Raw genomic sequence first — 24,625 nt, 5'->3', positions numbered from 1 at the left:
TGTCTTTTGATTATTGAGATGTTAGAGTTCTTTATATATTCTAGATACAAGTCCTTTATTAGATATATGATTTGCAAATATTTTCTCCCATTCTGTGCACTTTCATTTTCTTGATGGTGTCTTTTGAAGCACAAAAGCATTTTAATTTTTATGAAATATAATTCATCACTTTTTTCTTTTGTTGTTTGTGATTATATCTCATATCCAAAAAGCCACTGCCAAATCCAAGGTCATAAAGATCTACTCCATTTTCTTTTTTTAAGTTTTATAATTTTGGCTCTAACATTTAGGTCTTTGATTCATTTTGGATTACGTTTTGTATATGGTGTACAGTAAGGGTTCAAGTTCATTCTTTTGTATGTGATATCCAGCTCTCTCGGCACCATTATTTGAAGAGACGGTTCTTTCCCCATTGAAAGGTCTTGGTACTCTTGTCAAGTATCAGTTGGCCATAGATGTATGGATTTATTTCTGGACTCTCAATTCTGTTGACTTATGTGTGTATCTTTAGGCCAGTCACACGCTCTCTTGATTACTTTTGCTTTGTGGTTAAGTATTTTTTAATTAATTTTTATTTTTCAATTACAGTTGACATTCAGTATTATTTTTTATTAGTTTTAGCTGTACAGCATAATTGTTAGACATTTATGTAATTTACAAAGTGATCCCTCAGACTAGTCTAGTACCTACTTGACACCATACATGGTTATTACAGTATTATGGACTATATTCCCTATGCTGTGCTTAGTTTTGAAACAGAGAAGTGTGAGTCCTCCAATTTCATTTATTTTTTCAAGATCGTTTGGATATTCTGAGTCCCGTCTGATTCCATATTCAGTTTTTGCCCATTTTCTCTGGCTAAAACCTCAAGTACGATGGTAGAATATAAGTGGCAAAAGTGGGCATCTTTGTTTTGTTCCTGACCTTAGCGGGAAAACATCTAGTCTTTTGTCGTTAAGTATAATATTAGCTATATGCTTTTCTTAGGTGATATTTATTATGTTGAAGAAATCCCTTTCTATTCTTGCGTTGTTGAAATAGTAATGATTTATGTCATTCATTTCAGTCATATGTGATTGAAGTTATTGCATAATTTATAAGTGCTGTAAGGAATTGACCCATAGCCATGAGAAATGGTAGTAAAACTGTACCCCTTCCACGGAATACACAAATGTGGTCTGTCTTTTTGGTGAACAGTGCTTGATGAGAGCAATGGATGATCAAGAATAACACAAAACAGTACATAGAAATGGTAAAATTCAAATGTAACAACCAGAGACTCAGCAACTAGTATAAAAAATAGAGTTAATCGACGATGCAATATAATTGTTTTAAGTAAAATATCTTAAAGTAACTCTTTGAAAGCATGGTTTTCCCCTCTTCTTATAAGTAAAAGCATTAATTTTTTTATTACTCAGGTGTTCCCATTTGACTTTTTACAACTAAGAACTATGTGTTGTGCATGTTCTAAGCGATAAACTGAAATTTAATATTTAAATTTGGGCTTTATTTTTCATGAATATGTATTGCTAAGAAATAACTTTTGTTTTTTAATATATGTTTTTTTAATTTACAGGAAAACATCTTTATGTATGGAGGCAGAATTGAAACACATGATGGCAATGTTACAGATGAATTATGGGTTTTTAACATACATAGTCAGTCATGGAGCACAAAAACTCCTACAGTACTTGGCCATGGTCAGCAGTACGCTGTGGAAGGGCATTCAGCACATATTATGGAGTTGGATAGTAGAGATGTTGTCATGATCATAATATTTGGATATTCTGCAATATATGGTTACACAAGCAGCATACAGGAATACCATATTTGTGAGTTACTTTGAAAATGTAACTATAAACTCTTTTCTTTATTAGTTGAGAATATTTGTATCTTTAATAAAATCTTCATATGAATTTAGTCGTAATGGTTAGTTATTTGCAATCAGAATTATAAGCCAAGAATTAATAATTTTTAATATAAGCTTTTTGGTTTTGTGTTAGATTTTTGTCCTTTAATATGTAAGTTTATCTTATTACCCAACTGTGGGCAAATGTTACCCAGTACTCACATTTTTCAAGAATTGAGAATATTTCTAAGTATGCGAAATTCCAATAGATGGTGCTATTTCTTTGGATTTTACTTATGGGCCAATAGCTAACACTCAGTCCCTTTGCTATGTTATGTGTTCCATGATTTTAGGATTTTTCATTTTTCAGGGTTCTGTTCCTAATCTTATTGCAATGTCTCTATGTATGTATTAGTCTGTTGGCTTCTATACAAGATTATTATCTGGTGTGTGAAGGTGACTGGGACATTCTATGTATGACTTTCTGAACTGGGCTCTTAGATACTCTTCTTTTTCTTGTACTTTATTTTTTAAAATTCTTTATGAAATTTTCAAATAGTTTATAAGTTTTTTTAAAATTTGTCTACAAGTATATATGCTCTATAGTTTCTATTTAGATTATGAACTCAAGATTTTTACTTTTTTGTGTCCAGCCAACTGTATACAACTGTCCAGGGTCCTTGTGCAGTCTTAACGAGAAAACTCATTTGCAGATCACCACTCGCAGCAGCAAGAGAGTGCTTGCGTGCCCAGAGGGAGACTCCCCTTCTACTCCACTGTTTCCTCTGGGGTCCTTTCAAGTGTTCTGTTTTCTTTTCTGTATTTCCATTATAGCTGGGCTGGAAGCCGGATATGTATCTTTTGTACTTCTTACTGCCATTTCCACTCTATTTTCACTCCTTCCTCCTTTGACTCACTCAGCTTTGAATCTGATGTTAACATGTTGTACCACTTGTTACTTCTCCTTGTCTTCTATTGCTTCTCAGATCCATGTGTTTCATTCTTTGAAGGATGTAACCTCTGGCTCACTGTCGTCACTCAATACCATATACATTATTAGTCCAATGTTTTGATGATTTCAGTATCCACTTAAACAATTCTTCTAATACCTGGTCGCTCAATTTTTTGATCTCTCTCCCAAAGATCTTGTTTTCCATCCTACTTGAGTTCATTTCTCCCTTTGTCATACCTGCAATGAGTCCCATAATTTCCATTTCAAGTGTCTTACTCTTCAAGTGCCACCGATCTTTCCAGCTTCCTCCTTCTGGTACCCAAACTGTGAGAATTCTTCAACCTTACCAGAGCCTTTAGTTCACTGAGCCTCCTTTCAGTTTTTAACCATCTGTTACTCATTCTTGTCCATACTTTGAAACTTACTGAGCTTTAAGTTCATAACCACCAATCTTTCTTCCAACTCTCCATAATGACTATTTCATACATTTTTCTCTCTCTTCAAACTTACGACACTTCATTCTTCGTCATAACTCTCAGCTGATGACCTTATTTAATATTTTACTGTGAAAATAGGAGTAATCTAAGGAGAATTTCTGCTGATGGGAACCAAGTGTAATGGTTAATAAGCAATTCTGTGTTGAATAAACCTGCTTACATGTGTTATTGTCATAACAAACCCGTGATAACATGGAAGCTATTGTGGCTGTCGTTTCTAATTTTACAGATGGGCCCAAGAGTTGTTTAAGCAAGAGTTACAAATTTTTCTGTGTAGAAAGGTTGTTTTATTTTTTGATTTTTCTATTAATTTTAATTTTATTACATTGTTTAGGAAATGATGTAGGTCCAAATGATGCCTCAGTTCTGGATTTTTTGTGTGTGGTTACCATCAGGTTTATGCAAAAGAAAGTTTAATATATTTGTATACAGTAGTCCTTTTTCTTCTGAAGACATCTTTCCTTCATTTCCCCTTGCAAATTCAGACGTTTACCCCATCCCCTTTTATGTTGTTGTTGTCACAAATTATCCCTATTTATGCTGTGAGTTCAATTCCAAATTTCAGTAGCTATTGTCTTCTCTCTTTTTAATGTTTTTACGTCCTTTGATCTTTATGTTATACTCGTGTTTAAGTGTATAATACCCAATTTTGAATAAAGGTTGCAGTTTCCTGCTTCTGTCTGTTAGTCTTCTTACTCATAGTTTTGTATCCTTTTGTCTTTTTGTTTCAGGTAGCATAATTCCCTTCAGTATTGCCTATAATAACAGGTCTTGTAGTGGTAAATTGCCTCAGCCTCTATATGTCTGAAAAGTCTTTATTTTTCCAAATCTAAAGGATAACTTTACTGAATACATTATTCTTGGCTGGTAATTTCTCTCTTTCAATAATTTGAATATTTGATTCCACTCTCTCCTAGCTTGTAGGGTTTCTGCTGAAAAAATCCGATGGTAATCTAATGGGATTTCCTTTATAGATTACTGGCTTCCTTTCCCTGACTGCCTTGAGAATTCTTTCTTTGTTATTCATTTTTGACAGTTTTAACATAATGAACCTTGGAGAAGTCCTTTTTGGATTGAGATAAATAGGTGTTCTGTTTGCTTCTTTGATTTGAGGATTCATCTCTTTCCATAGGTTTGAGAAGTTCTCCTCGATTATTTCTTTGAATAAATTCTTGGTTCCCTTCTCTTTCTCTGCTTCTGGTAAAACCATTATTCTTATAATGTTCTTTCTGATGGAGTCAGATATTGCTCATAGAGTTCTCGTAAAGTGGAAATGCCAAGTAGGCTCGTGGATGTATGGGTCTGGAGTTCCAGAGAGAGATCTGGGCTGGAGATGTGAATTTAGGAGTTTTGGGGCATAGATGGCATTTAAAGATAGGAGACTGGATCAGATCACTGAAGAAATGGATGTACGGTAGATAAAAAAGAAGAAAAAGATTGAGCCCCAGGGTATTCCAGTGATAAGAAGTAGGAGAAAAGAAGGAAATCAACAAGAAAATGTGTGTGTGGTGAACTAGAAGCTTAGTGAAGAAAGATGATTAAACAGAAAAGTAATCAGCTGTACCAAATGCTCCTCTGCCAGTGGGCTGGCAAAATCACTACGAAGGCTTGACTATTGAATTTGGTACTGTGCAGATCATGGGCGATCTTACAAGAAATTTTTGTGCAGTGATGGGTCATAGCCTGTCTGGATTGGATTTAAGAGGGAGTGAGAAGAGTATTTCCAACGGACATTCAACTCTTTCGAGGAAATTTGCTAGTAAAGGGAAGCAAAGAAATTAGCAGCAACTGGCAGGAAATACAGGATCTTTGTAAACCTGGGTGTTCACAGAAGCAGACCATGAAACAAGGATTCAAGTGAAAGAATTTTATTAGGTTGAGTGCAGGTGACACTCAGGGTCGATGAGAAGTAATACAGGCAGGAGAAGACAGCCTTATTACACTTGTAGTTAGTTGATGAGTCCTGTGGGCTATGTCCATACTTTAGCTGAATGCATGTTTCATTCAGTGTGATTGATTCACAGTGACCCTTGAACAACATAGGTTTAAACGTTGCGGATCTGCTTATAGGCAGATTTTTTTCAATAAATACTTGAGCTGTTTTCTATCCGCAGTTGGGGGTCTGTGGATGCAGAGGGCCAATTGTATGCATTGATCTGTGCCATTTTACGTAGGGTAGTTGAGTATCTTTAGATTTTGGTGTCTGTGGGAACATCTGGAGCCAATCTGCCATGGACTGAGGCACAACTGGTGTAGTTAAGTTTTGGGTGAGTCAAAAGTTACACGTGGATTGTCGACTGCACGAGGGGTCCGCACCTATCACTCCCGCCTTGTTTAAGGGCCAACTGTATAGGGATATGTGTGTCTATGTATAACAACAGAGTCCTTAAGAAAATAACTTATGTGGAGCACAGACAAATAGATCTGACAGGGAAATTTTTCATTGAGGACACACTAGAGTAGGACTTGGAAAAGTGATGTATGGCTTAGGAGTGACAGTAATCAAGCTTCAGGCACAAAATTATTGGAAAAATCAGGAAAATGCATAATGTAGAGATCAGCCTGCAGTAAAGGCTCCATAAACTTTTATTTAACAATGTGGAGGAGGCCTTTATAATTGTATAGTCATGAAAAGACTTGTTATTCTACAGCTATATTTACTGCCTTTTTCATTTTCTGGAAGTGGTTTAATTTTCCTCTAAATTTTTATATCTCTTTGTTTGTAAATGACTATGAAACATATACTGCTTTTTAGAGGTATTCTTTTTGTATTTATATTCTTTTTCTAAGAACTTAATTTTAGAGCACAAATCTTGCTATATGTCTCTTTGTATGTGTACTTTCTAGTAAAGTGCCATATATTAAATGTTTGATTAATATTTGTGTTGAAATGACTAGGGTTTTCAGCGATATTTCTTTTCTACTACTGTTATTCCTGAACTTTTAAATTTTAATACTATGTGGTCATCTGTAGTACTTTATTTTCTCTTGATGTTAAAGATTGATATATTTATTTAACATTTTTAAAGAGCATTAGCTATTCTTTTTTTTATAAACAGCACTCTTCTTTACCTATGTATCATTTCTGTTTTTTGAAAAAACAATGCTTTATTGGATATTCTTTTTTAGTTTTTTCTTTATAATTATGTTTACTCTAACTCAACTTTATGTCATCAGATTAGTTTATTATGTCATCAACATCATGTCTTACTAACAAATCACTCCCAAAGTTTATTTGATGAAAGGATATGTACTTTAAAAAGCATAACCATTTGTTTTATTCCTTTAATTTTCTCTTTATAATCATATTCATTAAAAAAATTGTTAGATGGAAAAAAAATTTTCTCTCTCCGCTATTCTGAAATCCAGAATTTCTTATTATGTGTTTGTTTCAAAATAGCATCACCATGTACCAGTATATATGTATGCTTATATGGCATATTGTTTTGTTTATTTGTTTTGAATTTTTTAAAGGAAGTAATATTTTATGCAGTTTTCTGAGGCTTTCTTTTATTTCATTCACCACTATATTTCTAAGATGCATTCATATTGTTATGAATTGCTGCAGTTAACTCTTTGCATTACTCTATTTCATTGTATGACTACCACAATTCACTTATCCATTCTCCTGTTCATGAATTGTTAGGTGCATGGTAAAATGCACCCACAGCAGCAATTTTGAGACATCTTGAAAAAAATATTATATATTAAAAAATAAAGAAAAAAATCCGCAGGCTCTTCAGGCAGAAAGATGAAATGTTTTACAAGGGCAAGAGATTAAATTAGTATCAGATTTCTTAAAAGCAGCATACAAATCTAGGTAAACGTGGAACAAAATTTTTAAGAAACCCAAGGAAAGAAAGTATAGGCTATATCTATATCTTGCTAACCTGTCCTTTGAGTGTCAAGGCTCTAGAAAAAACAGTTTGGACATGGCAAAACTCAGGTCATTCTGCATATATATGTGTCTTTACCCGAGAAATCTACTAGAATAGAAATGCGCAGACTTTTTGGTAAAAGTCGAGGTAGTAAATAATTTTGGCTCTGTAGGCCATGTAATCTCCACTGTCACTGCTCAATTCTGCCATTGAAGCTGTACACAGGCAACTGTATAAAATACAGAAACGAACGAGCATGGCTGTGTTTCAGTTATACCTGATTTACAAAACAGTTGGTGAGCTGGATTTGGACTGTAGACTGTAATGGACCAACCCCTCTCCTAGAGAATAAACTTCATCTAAGGGAGAGATAAATAGGAACAAACACTTCAGGCTGATGGAGAACATTTCATGCATCTAATTTCAGACAACGAGTATGCAAATATTATGTGTTTGGATAAGCAGCAAAAGAACATGGACTGTTGCAGAGGTGATAGGTAGGAGTCAAGATGTACTGCTTAACGCTTGGTATTCTGTAAGGGCCTGTTGGATACAATTTTAGTTTTTCGGTTTCTTTTTTGAGCAAACCTAACTATTGGTGAAGACTGTTGTTTCATACATTCCATTCTTTCTTAGAAGTTTTCCAAAGAAGAACAAGAACATTTACTTATTTATTTATATAATATAGACTATTCTATCTATAATTACTAGATGGATTTATTGGACCCAACCCTGTTTCAAATGAATAACACAGTCACTCTGGAAGGAGGAGAAAAGAACTGCTTCCAGTAACTTCTTAACGCAGTGTGTGACTGTATGTTTTCAGTCTAGGTATGGAAGTGGGGAAGAAATGCAAACGAATCTTTTAGGTTTGTGTTTTGAAGGTTTTGTTAGTGCAATTCTGAAGTTATTTTAGGTGTACTGTTACATTGAAAAAATGAGCAAATGCATTGATGTGGTTGGGAACTGAAGTTCTCAATGTAGAAGACAGGAGATACGAAATGAATTGGGGAAGGCAAGGAAGAATCCTGCCTGAATGGACTGGAATTGGAGATACGAGTTTATGGATGGATGGATGGATGGATAGACAGATAGATAGACAGATAGATAGATATAGACAGATAGGTAGATAGACAGATAGGTAGATAGATAGATGGAAAAAAAGACCATTATAGATGTAGATCCTTCTGAAAGGGCCTAGAAGCTAAGACAGCCTAGTAGCCATGGGCACACTGATCACCCACATTCCAAGATCTGGTTTCTATTAATAATAACATCCACATGAAAAGGGAAGCAGGGCTCCTTGGAGGAATGGCTGATCGTAGGGCTGTAGCAGAGAAACTGATGAGCCTGGTACATCTTGCTATGTCAAATTACTGAAGTGCTCAAGAAAATGATGGGTCCTGTCAAAGTAACACAAGAATCATCTTGAAGGGGGTCCCACTGGTAAACTCTGGGATAATTTGAGCATATAAGTAATTTAAGAAAGTAAGAAATTACAAACTTGAAAAAATAGAATCCATAAACTTAACGCTGATAATGGACAGATAGACAGACACAAACAGGAAAGAAGGGAAGTCTCTTTCTTACACAGAATGCTGACTGGTATTACTGGAGTTGAAAAATCATAGTAAAAATTGGTTTGGGAAAGAATCATCAATGGATGCCAAATCTATGGGGGTCGGGACAAATTTTTAATGAGATGTGCGTGGCATTTAAGTATCTTTCCCACAGGTTATTTATAGCGTGTAGGGGAAAAATAGTAACTATGTAGTGAAGAAACCTGTCAGTACCTTGTCTGGGTGATCAAAACTCACATCACAAACCATGGAAAGTGGACATTGTGTGCCTCCAGATATGATACCTACTGAAAGAAACATCACTTACAGTAGGGTTTGGCAAACTTTTTCTGTAAAGGTTCAGGTAGTAAATATTTTAGGTTTTATAGATCATACAGTCTCTGTTTCATCTACTCAATTCTGCTGCTGAAATTTGAAAGCAAGCCTTAGATAATATGTAAACAAATGAATATGCCTGTGGGCCAGTAAATCTTTACAAAAATGAACAGCTGGCTAGGTTTGGCCCATGGGACATAGGTTGCCAACCCCTGGCTTACAGTACTCTGAGTGGGAATGCATCCTAAATATAATCATTAAACAATATCAAATAAACTTCAAATGAGGAACCTTTTATTTTAAAAGGAGGAGAGCTTTATTCTTCAAAGTCAGTGTCATGAGAGACAAAGGCTGAAAATTGTTTCAGGTTAAAGGAGGCTAAAGAAACATGGCAACTGAGTGCTGTAGGTGATCCAAGACTGGATTACATAATATACTGAATGAAAAAATGGTATGAAGAACAGTATTGGCTCAATTTGCAAGTTGAAACATATATGCGTATTAAAAGCATTGCATAAATTAAGTTGTTAAAGTAAGTTGTCTTGATCTTGATAACTAATATGACTATGTAAAAAGAAAGTCTTTGTTTTTAAAGCGTACACTAAAATATTTAGGGTAATAGGAGTGATGTATACAATTGTGTGTGTGTGTGTGTGTGTGTGTATGAAGAAGAGAGAGGGAGAGAGAGAGGAAAGAGAGCACTGATGATAAAACAAATGTTAATAAATTATTAAAATGTTAATAATTAGTGAATCTGAGTAATGGGTACATGGTACTCCTTTGATTACTCTTGCAACTTGTTTGTACCTTTGAAATTATTTTCAAATAAAATGCTAAAAAATATTAGAGGAAGTAAATGTATTTTTTTATATTAGCTTATAATATATATATATATATATATATATATATATATATATATATATATGAGCTGAGATTTTAAGGATTTCCTGTGCACTTGCTCTGGCAGTAAAGGAAACATCAGTTTATCCTTTTTGCTATACTTAGAATTATGGCTTTTAGGGAATCTGTAAATCTCAGAGTGGAATTGTCTGGATGGTTTTACTAACTTGGACCATAAAGCTCTTCTGGGTTAGTCCTGAGGGAAATTTATTTCAGTTTTGGTTAGCAATACCTCATAAACTTTTTAAGAATCTCAATGTGAGTGTCAAGGTTAGTATAACATTTCTGATTTGCTTTAGTGTTTTTTCATGCTTTTAGAATTTGAGAGGTTGGAAACCATTGTTAATGTCATTTTATGTTAACTTTTTTCCTTTTGATTTGAAAACCATCAGATAGGTTTTTATTTATTTTTTTTAGGAAGTTAATTTTTTTCTTCTATAAGCATAGTGATACTGCATGACTCTTTATCACTTAACATCACGTTTTTCAAAATTGTGGTGAATTTCAAGTTTAAATGGGACTTTGCTTTTCAGCAAACTGGTGTCTAAAAATAGATCTACAGAACAGGTGTGTATTAGGTGGAGGGAATTGTGAATTTTTAATAGAAGAAGTCTCCCCTTTAAAAATAATTCAGTCATAGGAATCGTTAAGCATGGACTTTTATTGTGCTTAAATTAGGCTTGACATTTGCTGTGGAGTTTCATTGTGATCAATTTTACATGACTAATTAAGTAAAATGACACAGTTTTAATGCGATGGACAAAATGTTGTTTTAATAAATTGCTATGTCTGTGTGACAGAGGCTGCTGTTAAGATTGTATACATTTTTATATTTCATAAATATTTCAGAAAATGTGAAAGATTTGTTTTTTGGTAAGTGAAATTATTAAGCTATATGCTTTTAAAACATTATAAGCTAAGTAAATATATATATTTAAAAATATGCATTAATTATATTAAAAAGTTTCAGTAAATGGATGCAGAAAATTCTGGTCTTTCTAGCTTTGCTTAACATTCTTTCAATGATGGAGATACCAGTCTCTTAAAAAGCAGCCATTCTATGATATTACATATTTAAAATTAAAAAATTTATATTTAGAAGAAATATGCACTTGTAACTTTGTACTTGTTTTTTCATGACTGTACAAGTGTAATTTAATCACTTTTCCACATACTGGCCCTATAGGTATTTTGAGATATTTTTCATTTGTCTCCTATTCTTTCGGCAGGCATCCCTAGTTCCTTCAGTCTTCACAACAAGGTTTTCATTCAGATCTTATTGATGATGCCTCAGAGTAACAGGAACATTAATGATATAAAGGATATTTTCGAATAATATTGAATAATAATAATAACAACAGAAGCTAACATTTATTGAGGCCGTGCTCTGTGTGAGGTGAACTCGTAAGCACTTTATACATATTAACTCATTTAGTCCTCGAAGTGAACCTGAAAATATATGCTATTTTTTCCCCATTTTACAGATAAGGGAACTGAGGCACCGATGCTGCACACAGCTGGCCAGTGATCACTCAGCTAGTCAATGGCAGAATTAGGAATTATATAAATACAAAATGCACATTATCTTAGTTGGCCCTGTGCCACCTTTATCACCATCTCTGGACAAACTATACCTTTGGAATGACCCATTCAAACTTAGCAGAGCTTAATAGAGCATGGTGTGTTACCTAACGTGAGACTATCACTTTTCTTTATTCTACAGTTGACATTTATATATATATATTATATATATTTTATTTATATAATATATGTTATATATATTTCATATATATATATTAAATAAATTGTATTGGGAAATATTGGGGAACAGTGGGTTTCTCCAGGGTCCCTCAGCTACAAGTCGTTGTCCTTCAATCTGGATGTGGAGGGCGCAGCTCAGCTCCAAGTCCAGTTGCTGTTCCCAGTCTTTAGCTGCAGGGGGCGCAGCCCACCATCTTTGAACCCGCAACCTTGTTGAGAGCCCTCACTCTAACCAACTGAGCCATGCGGCCGCCCCTTTATTAATATTTTTAATTCAACCTAAATTTATATTTTATACTGATATTTTTATGTTGACTTACAGCTAGTCTAAAGACAACAAAACTGCCTACTTAGTTAAGTTTTTGTTTTTTATGTAACTGCTTGCCTTGAAGCGAGGTACACTTTATCTTGTACTTGTCTATTTAATGTTGCAATCACAGTGAAGGGCTTGACAATATTGTTAAAGTAGTTTCAGCCCATCGTTGCTTTTGATCGTAATTCTTGTATATAAAGATTTAGTTAACTCTTCCTTTTATTGAGTCAAAGGTCATGTAATAAGTGCAACTTGTTTGCTTTCATCCAAGGAATTAACAGACAAGCAAACTATTGGCAATATAAGAAAAAGGGATGAAGAACATGTAGATTAAAAGAGATTTAATAGACATATCAGACAACTGCAATGTGTGGATCTCATTTAAATTGTGATTCTAGCAATCCTTGAAAAAAAAGGAAGTTTAGAAGATAATAACAATTTGAACACTGACTGAATACGTCCTGCTATTAAATAATTAACTTTTTTCATGGCAGACCTCGTGTGTGTGTGTGTATGTGTGTATGTGTGTATTTAATTATAGTTGACATTCAATATTATTCTACTTCAGCTTCAGTTGTCAGCTCATTGGTCAGGCATCTACACAGTCTATGAAGTGATCCCCTGATAAGTCCTGTGCCCATCTGGCATCCTGCATAATTTTTACAATGTTATTGATTATATTCCCCATACTGTATTTCATATCCTATGACTATATTGTGACTACTAATTTGCAATTTCTAATTCCTTCACCTTCTTCCCCATCCCACCTCCTTCATCTAGCAACCGTCAGTTTTTATTTTTGAGTCTATTTCTGTTTTGTTTGCTCATTTATTCTGATCTTTGGATTCCACATATAAGTGAGATCATATGGTATTTGTATTTCTCAGTCTGATTTATTTCACTTATCATAATATTCTCTAGGTCCTTCCATGTTGTTGCAAATGGTAAGATTTCATTGTTTTACGGCTGACTAATACTCCATTGTATAAATGTACCACAGCTTCTTTATCCAATTGTCTATCGATGGGCATTTCAGTTGTTTCCATATCTTGGCTATTGTGAATAGTGCTGCAGTAAACATAGGGGGGCATATATTTTTTCGAATTAGTATTTTGGATTCCTTTGGATAGATACCCAGGAGTGGAATTGCTGGGTCATAAGGTAGTTCCATTTTCAATTTTTTGAGGTACCTCCATACTGTTTTCCATAGTGGCTGCACCAATCTTCAGTCCCACCAACAACACACGAGGGTTCTATTTTGTACACATCCTCACCAACACTTGTTTGTTAATTTACTGATGATAGCCATTCTGACAGGAGTGAGGTGGTATCTCATTGTAGTTTTTATTTGCGTTTCTCTAATGATTAGTGAGGTTGAGCATTTTTCGTCTGTTGGCCATCTGTATGTCTTCTTTAGAGAAATGTCTTTTCATGTCCTCTGCCTATTTTTTAATTGGGTTGTTTGTTTTCTCATTGTTGAGTTGTATGAGTTTTTTTAATTAAATTTTGGATATTAACCCGTTATCAGATGTATCATTGGCAGATATCTTTTCCCATTCAGTAGGATGCCGTTTTGTTTTATTGATTTCCTTTGCTGTGAAAAAAATTTTAGTTTGATGTAATCCCACATGTTTATTTTTTCTTTTGTTTCCCTGCCTAAGGGGATATATCAGTAAGGATATTACTAAGGATAATGTCTGCAAGTTTGCTTCCTATATTTTCTTCTAGGAGTTTTATGTTTTGGGGTCTTACATTTAAGTCTTTGATCCATTTTGAATTTATTCTTGTATATGGTGTAAGAAGATGGTCCAGTTTCATTTTTTTGCATGTATCTGTCCAGTTTTCCCAGCATCATTTACTAAATAGACTGTCTTTACCCCAATGTAAATTCTTGTTTCCATTGTAATAGATTAAATGACCATATAGGCATGGATTTATTTCTGGGCTCCCTACTCTGTTCCATTGATCTATGTGTCTGTTTTTATACCAATACTATGCTGTTTTGATTACTATAGCCTTGTAGTATGATTTGATGTCAGGTAGCATGATACCTCCCACTTTGTTCTTATTTCTCAAGATTGTTGTGGCTATTCGGGGTCTTTTATGGTTCCATATACATTTTAGGATTATGTATTCTAGTTCTGTGAAAAATGTCATTGGTAGTTTGATAGGGATTGCATTGAATCTATATATTGCCTTAGGTAGTATGGACATTTTAACCGTGTTAATTCTTCCTATCCATGAGGATGGTATATGTTTCCATTTATTTGTATTTTCTTTGATTTCTCTCTTCAGTGTCTTAGAATTTTCTGATCACAGGTCTTTTACTTCCTTGGTTAAATTTATTCCTAAGTATTTGATTGTTTTTGAAGCAATTATAAATGGGATTGTTTTCTTAATGTCTCCTGATAGTTTCTTGTTGGTGTATACAAATGCAACTGATTTCTGAATATTAATTTTGAGTCCTGCTACTTTACTAAATTCATTTATCAGTTCTTACAGTTTTTTGGTGGAATTTTTTTGGTTCTCTATGTATAGTATTATGTCATCTGCATATAATGACAATTTTACTTCCTCCTTTCCAATTTGAGTGCCTTTTATTTCTTTTTCTTATTGCTGTGGCTAGAACTTCCAGTACTATGTTGAATAAAAGGGATGAAACTGGACATCCTTTTCTTGTTCCTGATCATAAGAGGAATGCTTTTAGATTTTCCCCATTGAGTATGATATTAGTCGTGGGCTTATCATACATGGCCTTTATTATGTTGAGGTATGGTCCCTCTATTCCCACTTTGCTAAGAGTTTTTATCATAAATGGATACTAGATTTTGTCAATGCTTTTTCTGCATCTATTGATATGACCATATGATTTTTATTTTTCATTTTGGTAATATGGTGTATCACATTAATTGATTTGCAAATATTGAACCAACCTTGGATACCAGGAATGAATCCCACTTGATCATGGTGTATAATCTTTTTAATGTATTGCTGAATTTGGTTTGACTAATACTTGGTTGAGGATTTTTGCATCTATGTTCATTAGGGATATTGGCCTATAGTTTTCTTTTGTTGTAATGTATTTGTCTGGTTTTGGGATTAGTGTGGTAGTGACCTCATAAAATGAGCTTGGGAGCCCTCCCTCCTTTTGGAGTTTTTTTGAATAGTTTGAGGAGAATAGGTAACAATTCTTTTTTGAGTGTTTGGTAAAATTCACTGTCACCTGTATTTTTAACAAAACTATTTTCTTAATTTTTCATGTGAATCTGCCATATCACTTATGGGTTCTTTGGCTGAATTGCATGTGACTAAATCTTGAGAAATAACAGCTATAGTATTTAAGAATACATACACTTTTGTTTTAGACCTGTGTTATAGCTCTTATACTTTTAATTTTTTAAAGATGTTTGCAAAGAGTTGAGTGAAATACTGTATTTCATGATGAACAGCCCATTACTAGTATGGTGAATGTATCTTTTTAAATTAAACTTTCAGTTTTGAGATAATTGTCAATTCACATACACTTGTAAGAAATAACACATGATCCTGTGTACCCTTTATGCAGTTTTCCTCAGAGTCAACCTCTTGTAAAAATATAGTACAATATCACAACCTGGATATTGACATTGATTCCATCCATTGATCTTATTCAGAGTTCCCAGTTTCATTTGTACTCATTTATGCGTACATGTGTGTATGTATTTAGTTCTGTGCAATTTTATGGCATGTTGTTTCATGCATCTACCACAAGTCAAGATACAGAATAGTTCTGTCATCTAGGATCTTTCATATTGCCTTTTTAAGCCACACCCACCTCCCTCTACCCTCACTCCTTTCTCATCCTTCACCCTTGAAAATCACCAATCAGTTCTCTATTTCTATAATTTTGTCATTTTCAGAATATTATATGAATGCACAATTTGCATTTAAGGTAATTCTGATATGTTAGTGCCTAAGTCTGGTGTTTTATTGTTTGTTTGCTGTTTGTTTCTTCTGTTTTTTTTTATTTTTTGTAATTTTTTCCCTTTACCTCTTGTGAGTAAAGGGAACAGTTTTTAGAATTACTTGAACAGTTTTTAGAATTTCATCTTGATTTTCTTATAGTATTCTTGAGTGTATCTCTTTGTGTAGTTTTCTTAGAGGTTGCTCTGGATATTAAAAGATATATATGTGAATTATCACAATGTCTGAGTATCCACATGTTAAAACTTCAAGTGAAGTGTGGAAGCCTTGCTTTTGTTTACATCCCTTCTTCATCCCCACTTTTTAATATCATTGTCTTGAGTATCAGATGATGTTATAACTTTTGTTTCCTTCATTAAATATGATTTATAAACCTCAGAGGAGAGTAGTCTATTGTGTTTACTGATATTTCTACTCTATTTGTTGTTCTTTTCTGATGGTCCAAAATTCCTTCTTTTATCATTTCATTTCTGTTTGAAGAGATTAAGGACCAGCATGTGCAAAAAATTGTAAAGGGCAAAGATCCTATCTTTTGTATCTTTATAACATCTATGACTAACTCAGAGCCTGTCACACAGTGGACTCTCATAAACTATTTGTTACAATTTTTTCAGGATTATTTACAGATACAGAAATGTATGTGAGAGTAAAGTTTTGTTTTTTCTCTTGCACACACAAAAATTAACAGTCTCAATATTTCACAGTTTAATCTACAGAAAGACCAGTCCTACTCAACTCAACCTCTACCACCTAACATAGTAACTAGTGCATATTTAATAATAGTTTCTTGATTAAATGAATGTTAGGTATACTTTATTTGCTCATAAAAATGTGGTGTTAGAATTAACTTTTTGGTAGTTTAGTTATATTAGTTATATTTTTAACTACTACTTGAAATTCATGATTTATCTTCTTTCTCTTACAGCATCAAACACTTGGCTTGTTCCAGAAACTAAAGGAGCTATTGTCCAAGGTGGATATGGTCATACCAGTGTGTATGATGAAATAACAAAGTCCATTTATGTTCATGGAGGCTATAAAGCACTGCCAGGCAACAAATATGGATTGGTTGATGATCTTTATAAGTACGAAGTTAACACTAAGACTTGGTGAGTAGATTAGGCTGAAGTATGATGAGAAAATTTGTCACTGTTGTATTTTATGTTTGTATAATAGTAGTGTTTATTCAATATTTTCAGGGAGACATTCTTAGCCTTGTCCCCCTGTCTATTTCAACCAATGACATTCCATCATGTAGCAAAGGCACAAAAGAATACATTTTCTACGTAGCCATCATTAATGTAAATGGTTGACTTTAAAATGGTTTCTGATCCCGTAGATATACTTACTTACTCTGTATGCGTTAGTTGTACTTACCAATGCCTATATTACATTTAATTCAGACAAGCAATTTTGCTTACTAAAATAACTTTTAACTTTGTTATTATTTGGCTTGGGATTTGTTCTTCTTTGCACTCATATTTTATTGTCATTTGTAAAGTTTAAAAGCATTTATTTAGTTTCATCGTCTCATTTCCTGTGAAATGCAAAACTTGTAGTGTTTAGGTAGATTTTCCGTTTTAGTTGTTTAAAAATGCTACATTTTACATCTTGTATGGTCTTCTCATGCACACATGAAAGAGTTTCTTGATGGTATATACTTAAAAATGAACTTGCTGTGTCTGAGGATGTTCACGTCCTCAACTTTACTACATGTTGCCAAATGGCTCTTCAGGTCACTGAGGTAATGTTTACGTCCACCAGCAGGAATGAGTGTACCTGTTTCTTCATATTCCCACAAGCACTTGGTAATTGTGAAGATATTTTCCTTTTGCCAACTCAGTGGATGTAAATGATATTGATATTTTAATGTACGTGTCATTTGCCACTTGTGTTTCCTGTTTAGTGATTTGCCTATTCATAACATACAAGGCTCTTTTTTTGTTTGAAATATTGTTAATTTTTTATTTATTAATTTTCCTAGGTATGTGAGTTTTAAAGTAGAATTTTTGTTGCACTCATTTCTCTTTGTAAAACCTGGGAAATGATTTCTTTGTTAAGACACTACCTATTCTTTTAAACTTTTAGCATGAAATTACTGATCCTGGAGATATACTTACTCTGTATGCATTAATTATACTTATCAGTGCTGATATACATTTAAATGAAATACAGTTTTCTACCAAATTGTGATTAGTTCTATCCCTTTCACTTACAAATATATTTTGTACTTTACTTATAAAGAATGACGGCATTTTAAAAAGTTAAGATTTCTCCTCTGAGTGATTTTCTTGTCATTTTTTTAGTCCAATAAAATGTAATATTATACTTTATGTTTTTATAAACATTAAAATTAATGAATCACTTTTGTTTTATATAATTTAAACATTGCATTTTATTTTCTATTTTAATATTTCTAGCATTTTTCTTGTTGAGCTTTTGCTATGATAGCACGACGAATTGCAGTGTAGTGATTAAGGCACTATCAATTTGCTTAACATATTTTTGCATATATTACAGATATTGATTCATACCAAAAAGAGAGATAAAGAGGCATGAAAGAGGCAGCATAGTTCACAGTAATAATAATGAATCTCACAATCCTCAGGGAAGGATCTTAATAGAAGTGAGTGGACAGGAGAGACCATGGGTACTATTTGAGTAAAATCAAAATGGGCGAGTTAGTTGTTGCTTACCACTTGAATGAAAGTTTCTCAGACTTTACGTGCTTACCTACCTCAGATTTTCCCATAGTGAACTTCTGCATAACAGGATGTAATTATCAATCTTGGTAATTTTAACATCTGCACAAATAACATTGTATACTTGTCCTTTAGGAGAATTTAATAAAATAATTTGTAAATTATTTTAAAGACCTCATTAAAAATATGTTATAGATACATATGATGCTTTGCTATTTTGCTGGGTTTTGCATTATTTTTTAATTTTTATTTTTCAATTATAATTAACATTCAGTATTGTTTTATATTAGTTTAAGGTGCACAGTATAGTGGTTAGACATTTATATAGTTTACAAAGTGATCCTCCTCAATATGTCTATTATTCACCTAATACCATACAAGGTTATTACAGTATCACTGACTATGTGCTGTACTTTATATCCTTGTGACTATTTTGTTACCACCAATTTGTATTTCTTAATCCCTTCACCTTTTTCACCCGATCCCTTAATCCCCCTCCCATCTGGCAGCCATCAATTTGTTCTCTGTATCTATGAGTCTGTTTCTGTTTTGTTTGTTCATTTATTTTATTCTTTAGATTCCACATATAAGTGAAATCACATGGTACACATATCTTTTTCTGTCTGACTTTATTTAGCATAATACCGTCTAGGTCCATCCATGTTATCGTAAATGGTAAGATTTCTTTCTTTTTATGGCTGAGTAATATTCCGTTGTATGTACGGACCTCCTCTTTATCCGATCGTCTGTTGATGGGCACTTAGGTTGCTTCCATATGTTGGCTGTTGTAAATAATACTGCACTGAGCATAGGGGTGCATATATCTTTTCAAATTGGTGGTTTGGACTTCTTCAGAAAAATACCCAGAAGTGGAATTATTATATCATAAGGTAGTTCTATTTTTAATTTTTTGAGGAACTTCCATTCTGTTTTCCATAGTGGCTGTACCAATTTGCAATCCCAGCAACAGCGCATGAGGGTTCCTTTTTCTCCACATCCTCACCAACACTTATTGTTTGTGGATTTTGCATTTTTAAAAAATATCAGTAAAATTATCAGTGAGCACTAAAATGATATTTTTCTTTTATTTTTAGAGTTTGTGCCATTCTTAAAGTTTTGATGCTTTCTGTTAGTATATTTTTTCAAGTTTGCTATTATATTTGCATAACAGTATGTATCAGGTGTATTTGTCAAATATTCTGTAATTTTAAAATGTCACTATTATGTATCCATTGTACAGACTAATTTAAAACTTTTACCACCTTGGAACTGATTTTATTTTTCAGTAGATATAGTTTAATAAATAGGTTATTTTTCTGAGATATTAGTAAATAAGTGTTTGGAGGAATTCTTTTTTAGGGGTGAAATAGATGATTTTAGACTGTTACTTCCACTGAGAAAAATTAGGAATTACATCTTTTTAAGCATCATAGAACTATCAAGGAAGTGAGAATTTGTGGGTCAAGATCTAGGACAGTTAGACTGTAAAGAGAGGTAAGATTGGCATTTTGTGCAACTTTTGTTCTTGAGACAATTGTAAATCCTGAAAACTATCAGAAACTGAGCAGAATATCTGTCAATCAATAAGAAAAAACAAAATTGGATTTCCAAATGTGCCAAGGAAAAGGGGCCTTACTATACACTTAAGGATTTAGTGTGGTCCTTGAAGTTCTGAACCTACTAGTGAGGATAAACCCACCTTTGAATTATCACATTCTTTCATAGGATTATGGTGATCTGCTCACAGCCTAATTAGATAACAAAGCAAAAGTAAATCTCTCTTGAGGAAGATGCTATTACACAGACATTATTTCTTTAGTATATCATATACAATCATCTGCTACAAAATTAAAATGTAAGGTTTAGAAAAATACAAGCTATGGAAAAAACAGCCATTAGAAACACACATATAGGACAATGGTGTTTTCAGACTGAAACTTTAAAATAATTTTGAATTTATTTTCAAGGAATTAAAATATAATGTGGAAAATATTAGCAGACAACTAGATACTTTTACTAAAGAATCAAATGGAAATTCTAGAAATGAAAAATACATTAAACGAATTAAGAATTCCTTGGATGGGTTTTATAGCAGGTTAGACACAGCTGAGGAGAGAAATAATGAAATAGAACATAGGTCAGAAGAAAATATCCATACTGAAATAGAGAAAAACAAAGAATGAAAAATAGAAGAGGGAAAGAGGTATAAGGGACATGTGGAAATGGTCTAACATAATGTAAGTGGAGTCCAGAGGAAGAGGAGTGAGAATGTAATACATAGCACTATTTGAAATTTCAATAATGAGAATTTTCAAAAGTGACAAAAGAGATCAAGCCACACATTGAAGAAGTTCCATGAGCACAAAGGAGGATAAGTACAATTAAACTTACACTTAGAAATATTACAGTAAAACTGATGAAATCCCGAAAAGGAAGATAAAGATTTTAAAACATCCAGAGGGGTGAAAAGGCATATTTCCTTTAAAGGAGCAACACTGAGACAGACAACTGATTTAGTAACTGAAAAAATGGAATCTAGAAGACATGCTATCTTCATATGGCTGAAAGGAAATAATCAGCCTATAATTCTGCACCCAGTAAAATACCCTTAGAAAATGAAAAAAAAAAAAAGAGGACTTTTCATCAAAACAAGAACGGAGAGAATTTGACAACAGGACACCTACGATAAAGGAAATACTAAATAAATAAAGGAAATGCTATTGAAATAGAAGAAAATGATACTAGATACTATAAGGGAAAAACGAAAAGGGTATATCTAAGTGATTATTTATTATATAAACTATAATAGTAATAGAGTCTTAAATATATACAAAATTGAAATGTATGAAAATAATAACACGTAAATCAGGAAGGAGGGTAAATGGTATTTAAAAGTACGAAAGTCCTCATATCATGTGGGAATTCATAAAAGAATTAATTGATAGTAGACATTAATAATTAAAGATTTATTTTGTAATCACTAGGTAATGACTAAAAAAAGTAATATACTGTATATCTAACAAGGTAATAGAGGGGAAATTGAGAATACTACTTAATGGATTTAGAAGAAGACAAGAAACCAATGGAAAAGGAATGAAGTACTGTTGAGATGAATATAAAGGAATTTGTAAGATAGTGTATTTATCTCCAAATATACCATAATTACACTAAATGTAAGGCAATAAATATTCTAATTACACTAAATACAAGAGCCTACATAATTCCAATGAAAAGCTGATAGTTTTTGATTGGGTATAAAAGCTGTATAACTATATACAGCTTAGAAAAGATACAAAAAGTATTAAAGTATTTGGAAAAGTTGAAAGTATTAGGTTGCTGCAAAAGTAATTGCGGTTTTTGCAATTATTTTTAATCTTTTAAACTGCAATTACTTTTGCAGCAACCTAATATATACTTTACCACTGTTTTAAATAAAGTAAAAACTGATAGTATAATACAAACAGACCAAAGAAAAAAATTAAAGAAGTAAACGGTTTGAACATCACAATGACCTTGTGTTCTTTGATATTTGAGTGAATATTATCTTATCATTACAGACATATATATCGTTTTCAATTATATATGAACATTTTCCAAAATTTACCATATGCTGGCTTTTAATGCAGGCCTCAACAAATTTAAAAAGATTTCTGTTCTCTGTGGAATCTAAGAAACAAAATTAATGAACAAACAAAACAAACAAACATAGATACAGAGAATAAATTATGATTATCAGATGGGAGGGGAGTGGGGATGGGCGAAAGAGGGGAGGAGATTAAGATGTAAAAATTGCCAGAGATAAAAACAATCATGGGGATATAAAGTACAGCATAGGGAATACAGTCAATAACTCTGTGATAACTCTGTATGATGTCAGATGGGACTAGCCTTATCAGGGTGATCACTTTATAAGTTATGTAAATGTCTAATCACTATGATGTACACCTGATACTAATATAATGTCTGCCAACTGTAACTGAAAAATTAAGAAAACATTTTAAAAAGTTTGAAATCATACAAAGTATTTAATCACAGTGAAATGAACACAAAAAGTAACTAGAAGAACCCTAAAATGTCTGGAATTAATAAAATCCTTAAAAGTAATTGGTCAAAAAAAATACTGAAAATGAGAAAATATTTTGTACTGAATGATGATACATCAAAATATGAATGAGGCTGTCAAGAGGGACGTTTATAACTTTAAATGCATTCATAAGAAAAGATTTTAAAAAGCCATAAAATCAGCGTTCTAAACATTACCTCAAAAAGTCAGAAAAAGAACAGCAGATTAATTCCAAAGAAAGGATAAATAAGGATAAGAAAACACAAGAGACTATACATAAGAGCACAAATTAATGAAATAGAAAACAAACATATGATAGAGATAATTCATATAGCCCCCCAAAATCAACAACGTTGGTTGTTTGTGAAAAGTACTAAATAAGGAAATCCCCACCCAGATTTAGAAACAAAGGTTGTACTCAAATAACCCTTATCAAAAATGAAAACATCACTATAGATCCTATAGATAGTAAAAGACAATAAGAGCATATGATAAGCCAACAGTATGATTGTAAATTTAAAAGATCAGATGGCCATATCTAGTTTCTAGAAAAATAAAACTTACCAGAATTGACACACGAAAAGATAGAAAATTGGAATAATCTTGTATCAAAGAAATAGAATCTGCAGTTGAAATCCTGTACCTTAATAAGGAAACATACAAAACGAGATAAAACAAAACCAAAAACTCTCCAGGCCCAAATCACTTTACTGGTGAATTTGCCCAAACATTTAAAAAGTAACTATTTAAGAAATAAACTTGCAGAGAACAGAAATAATTACCTTGAAATTATGGTGGTAGTGTAACCTTATACAAAAATATGAAGAAGATATTACAGGTAAGGAAAATTACAATGTTAACTTTTTCAGTAACATAGATACAAGAATAGTGATGTGAATCCAACAGTTTATGAAAAGGATAATACATCATTTGGGTTCATTTTAAAGATACAATTTTAATTAAAAATTCATAAAATCAGTATAGCTAGCACTGGAAAAGAATAAAGAAGTAAAGTTATATAATCTCAAGAGATGCACAGTAAAGTTTAAATAAAATTTAATAAATATTCATGGTAAAAATTCTGGTAAAGTAGGAATAGGAACAAACTATTCATGTGGCAGAAGAAGGTACAAACAGAAAAACTGTATTGCAACATTGTTGAAATTTCCCTTTAAGATTTAGGAATGAGATTAGGGTGCCCACCATCACCATTTCTATTCAACATTGTATTGGAATTTCCAGCTAGTGCAGTAAGGCTATTAAAGTAAAATAAAATTACAAAATATAAAAGATCTATGGACAGTAAGTTGTTAGATAAAAGCTCAATATAAAAAACAAAAAGTGTAATTCTGTATACCAGGAACAATAACCTAAGGAGGAAATGCAATGACATATATGCAGGATCTTTACCCAGAAAACTATAAAAACTTGGTGTGAGAAATTGAAGATCTACATAAATAGAGGATACATTATGATAATTGATTGAAAAACTCAATATTGTAGAAATGTGTATTCTGTCTAAGTTGATCTATAGATTTAATGCAATCCCTATCAAATTTGCAGCAAGAAATTGACATGCCTATTCTAAAATTTATATGACAATGCAAAAGACCAACCATAGCTAATACAAACTGTTAGAAGAACAAAGCTGGAGGACTTTTTTACCAGATCTTATGACTTTGAAGCTACAGTAATTAGGTTTTGTTGCGAAGATACGGAAATAGACCAATGCGGCAAGTAGGAATTCCTCAGACAGACCTACGCATTTGTGAACAATTAGTTTATGACAAAATTGGCACTGCAGAAGCATGTTTTCAATTAATTATCCTGGGCCAATTGGATATACAATAGA

General features: G+C 32.8%; 1 protein-coding gene across 1 annotated transcript in view; it reads left to right on the top strand.

The window, feature by feature from the left end:
• ATRNL1 (attractin like 1) overlaps positions 1–24,625 on the top strand; it is a 573,257-nt gene that overhangs the window by 51,454 nt on the left and 497,178 nt on the right. Inside the window, exons 8-9 of the mRNA XM_033131140.1 lie at positions 1,577–1,832; positions 16,934–17,117. Of these exons, the coding sequence (XP_032987031.1) occupies positions 1,577–1,832; positions 16,934–17,117 (440 nt within the window). The remainder of the gene's footprint in view (positions 1–1,576; positions 1,833–16,933; positions 17,118–24,625) is intronic.

The sequence above is a fragment of the Rhinolophus ferrumequinum genome, chromosome 16 (assembly GCF_004115265.2).
Source record: "Rhinolophus ferrumequinum isolate MPI-CBG mRhiFer1 chromosome 16, mRhiFer1_v1.p, whole genome shotgun sequence".
NCBI classification, from domain to species: Eukaryota; Metazoa; Chordata; class Mammalia; order Chiroptera; family Rhinolophidae; genus Rhinolophus; species Rhinolophus ferrumequinum.
Note: the sequence above shows the minus strand (reverse complement) of the source record. Positions and strands in the feature narration are given on the sequence as shown.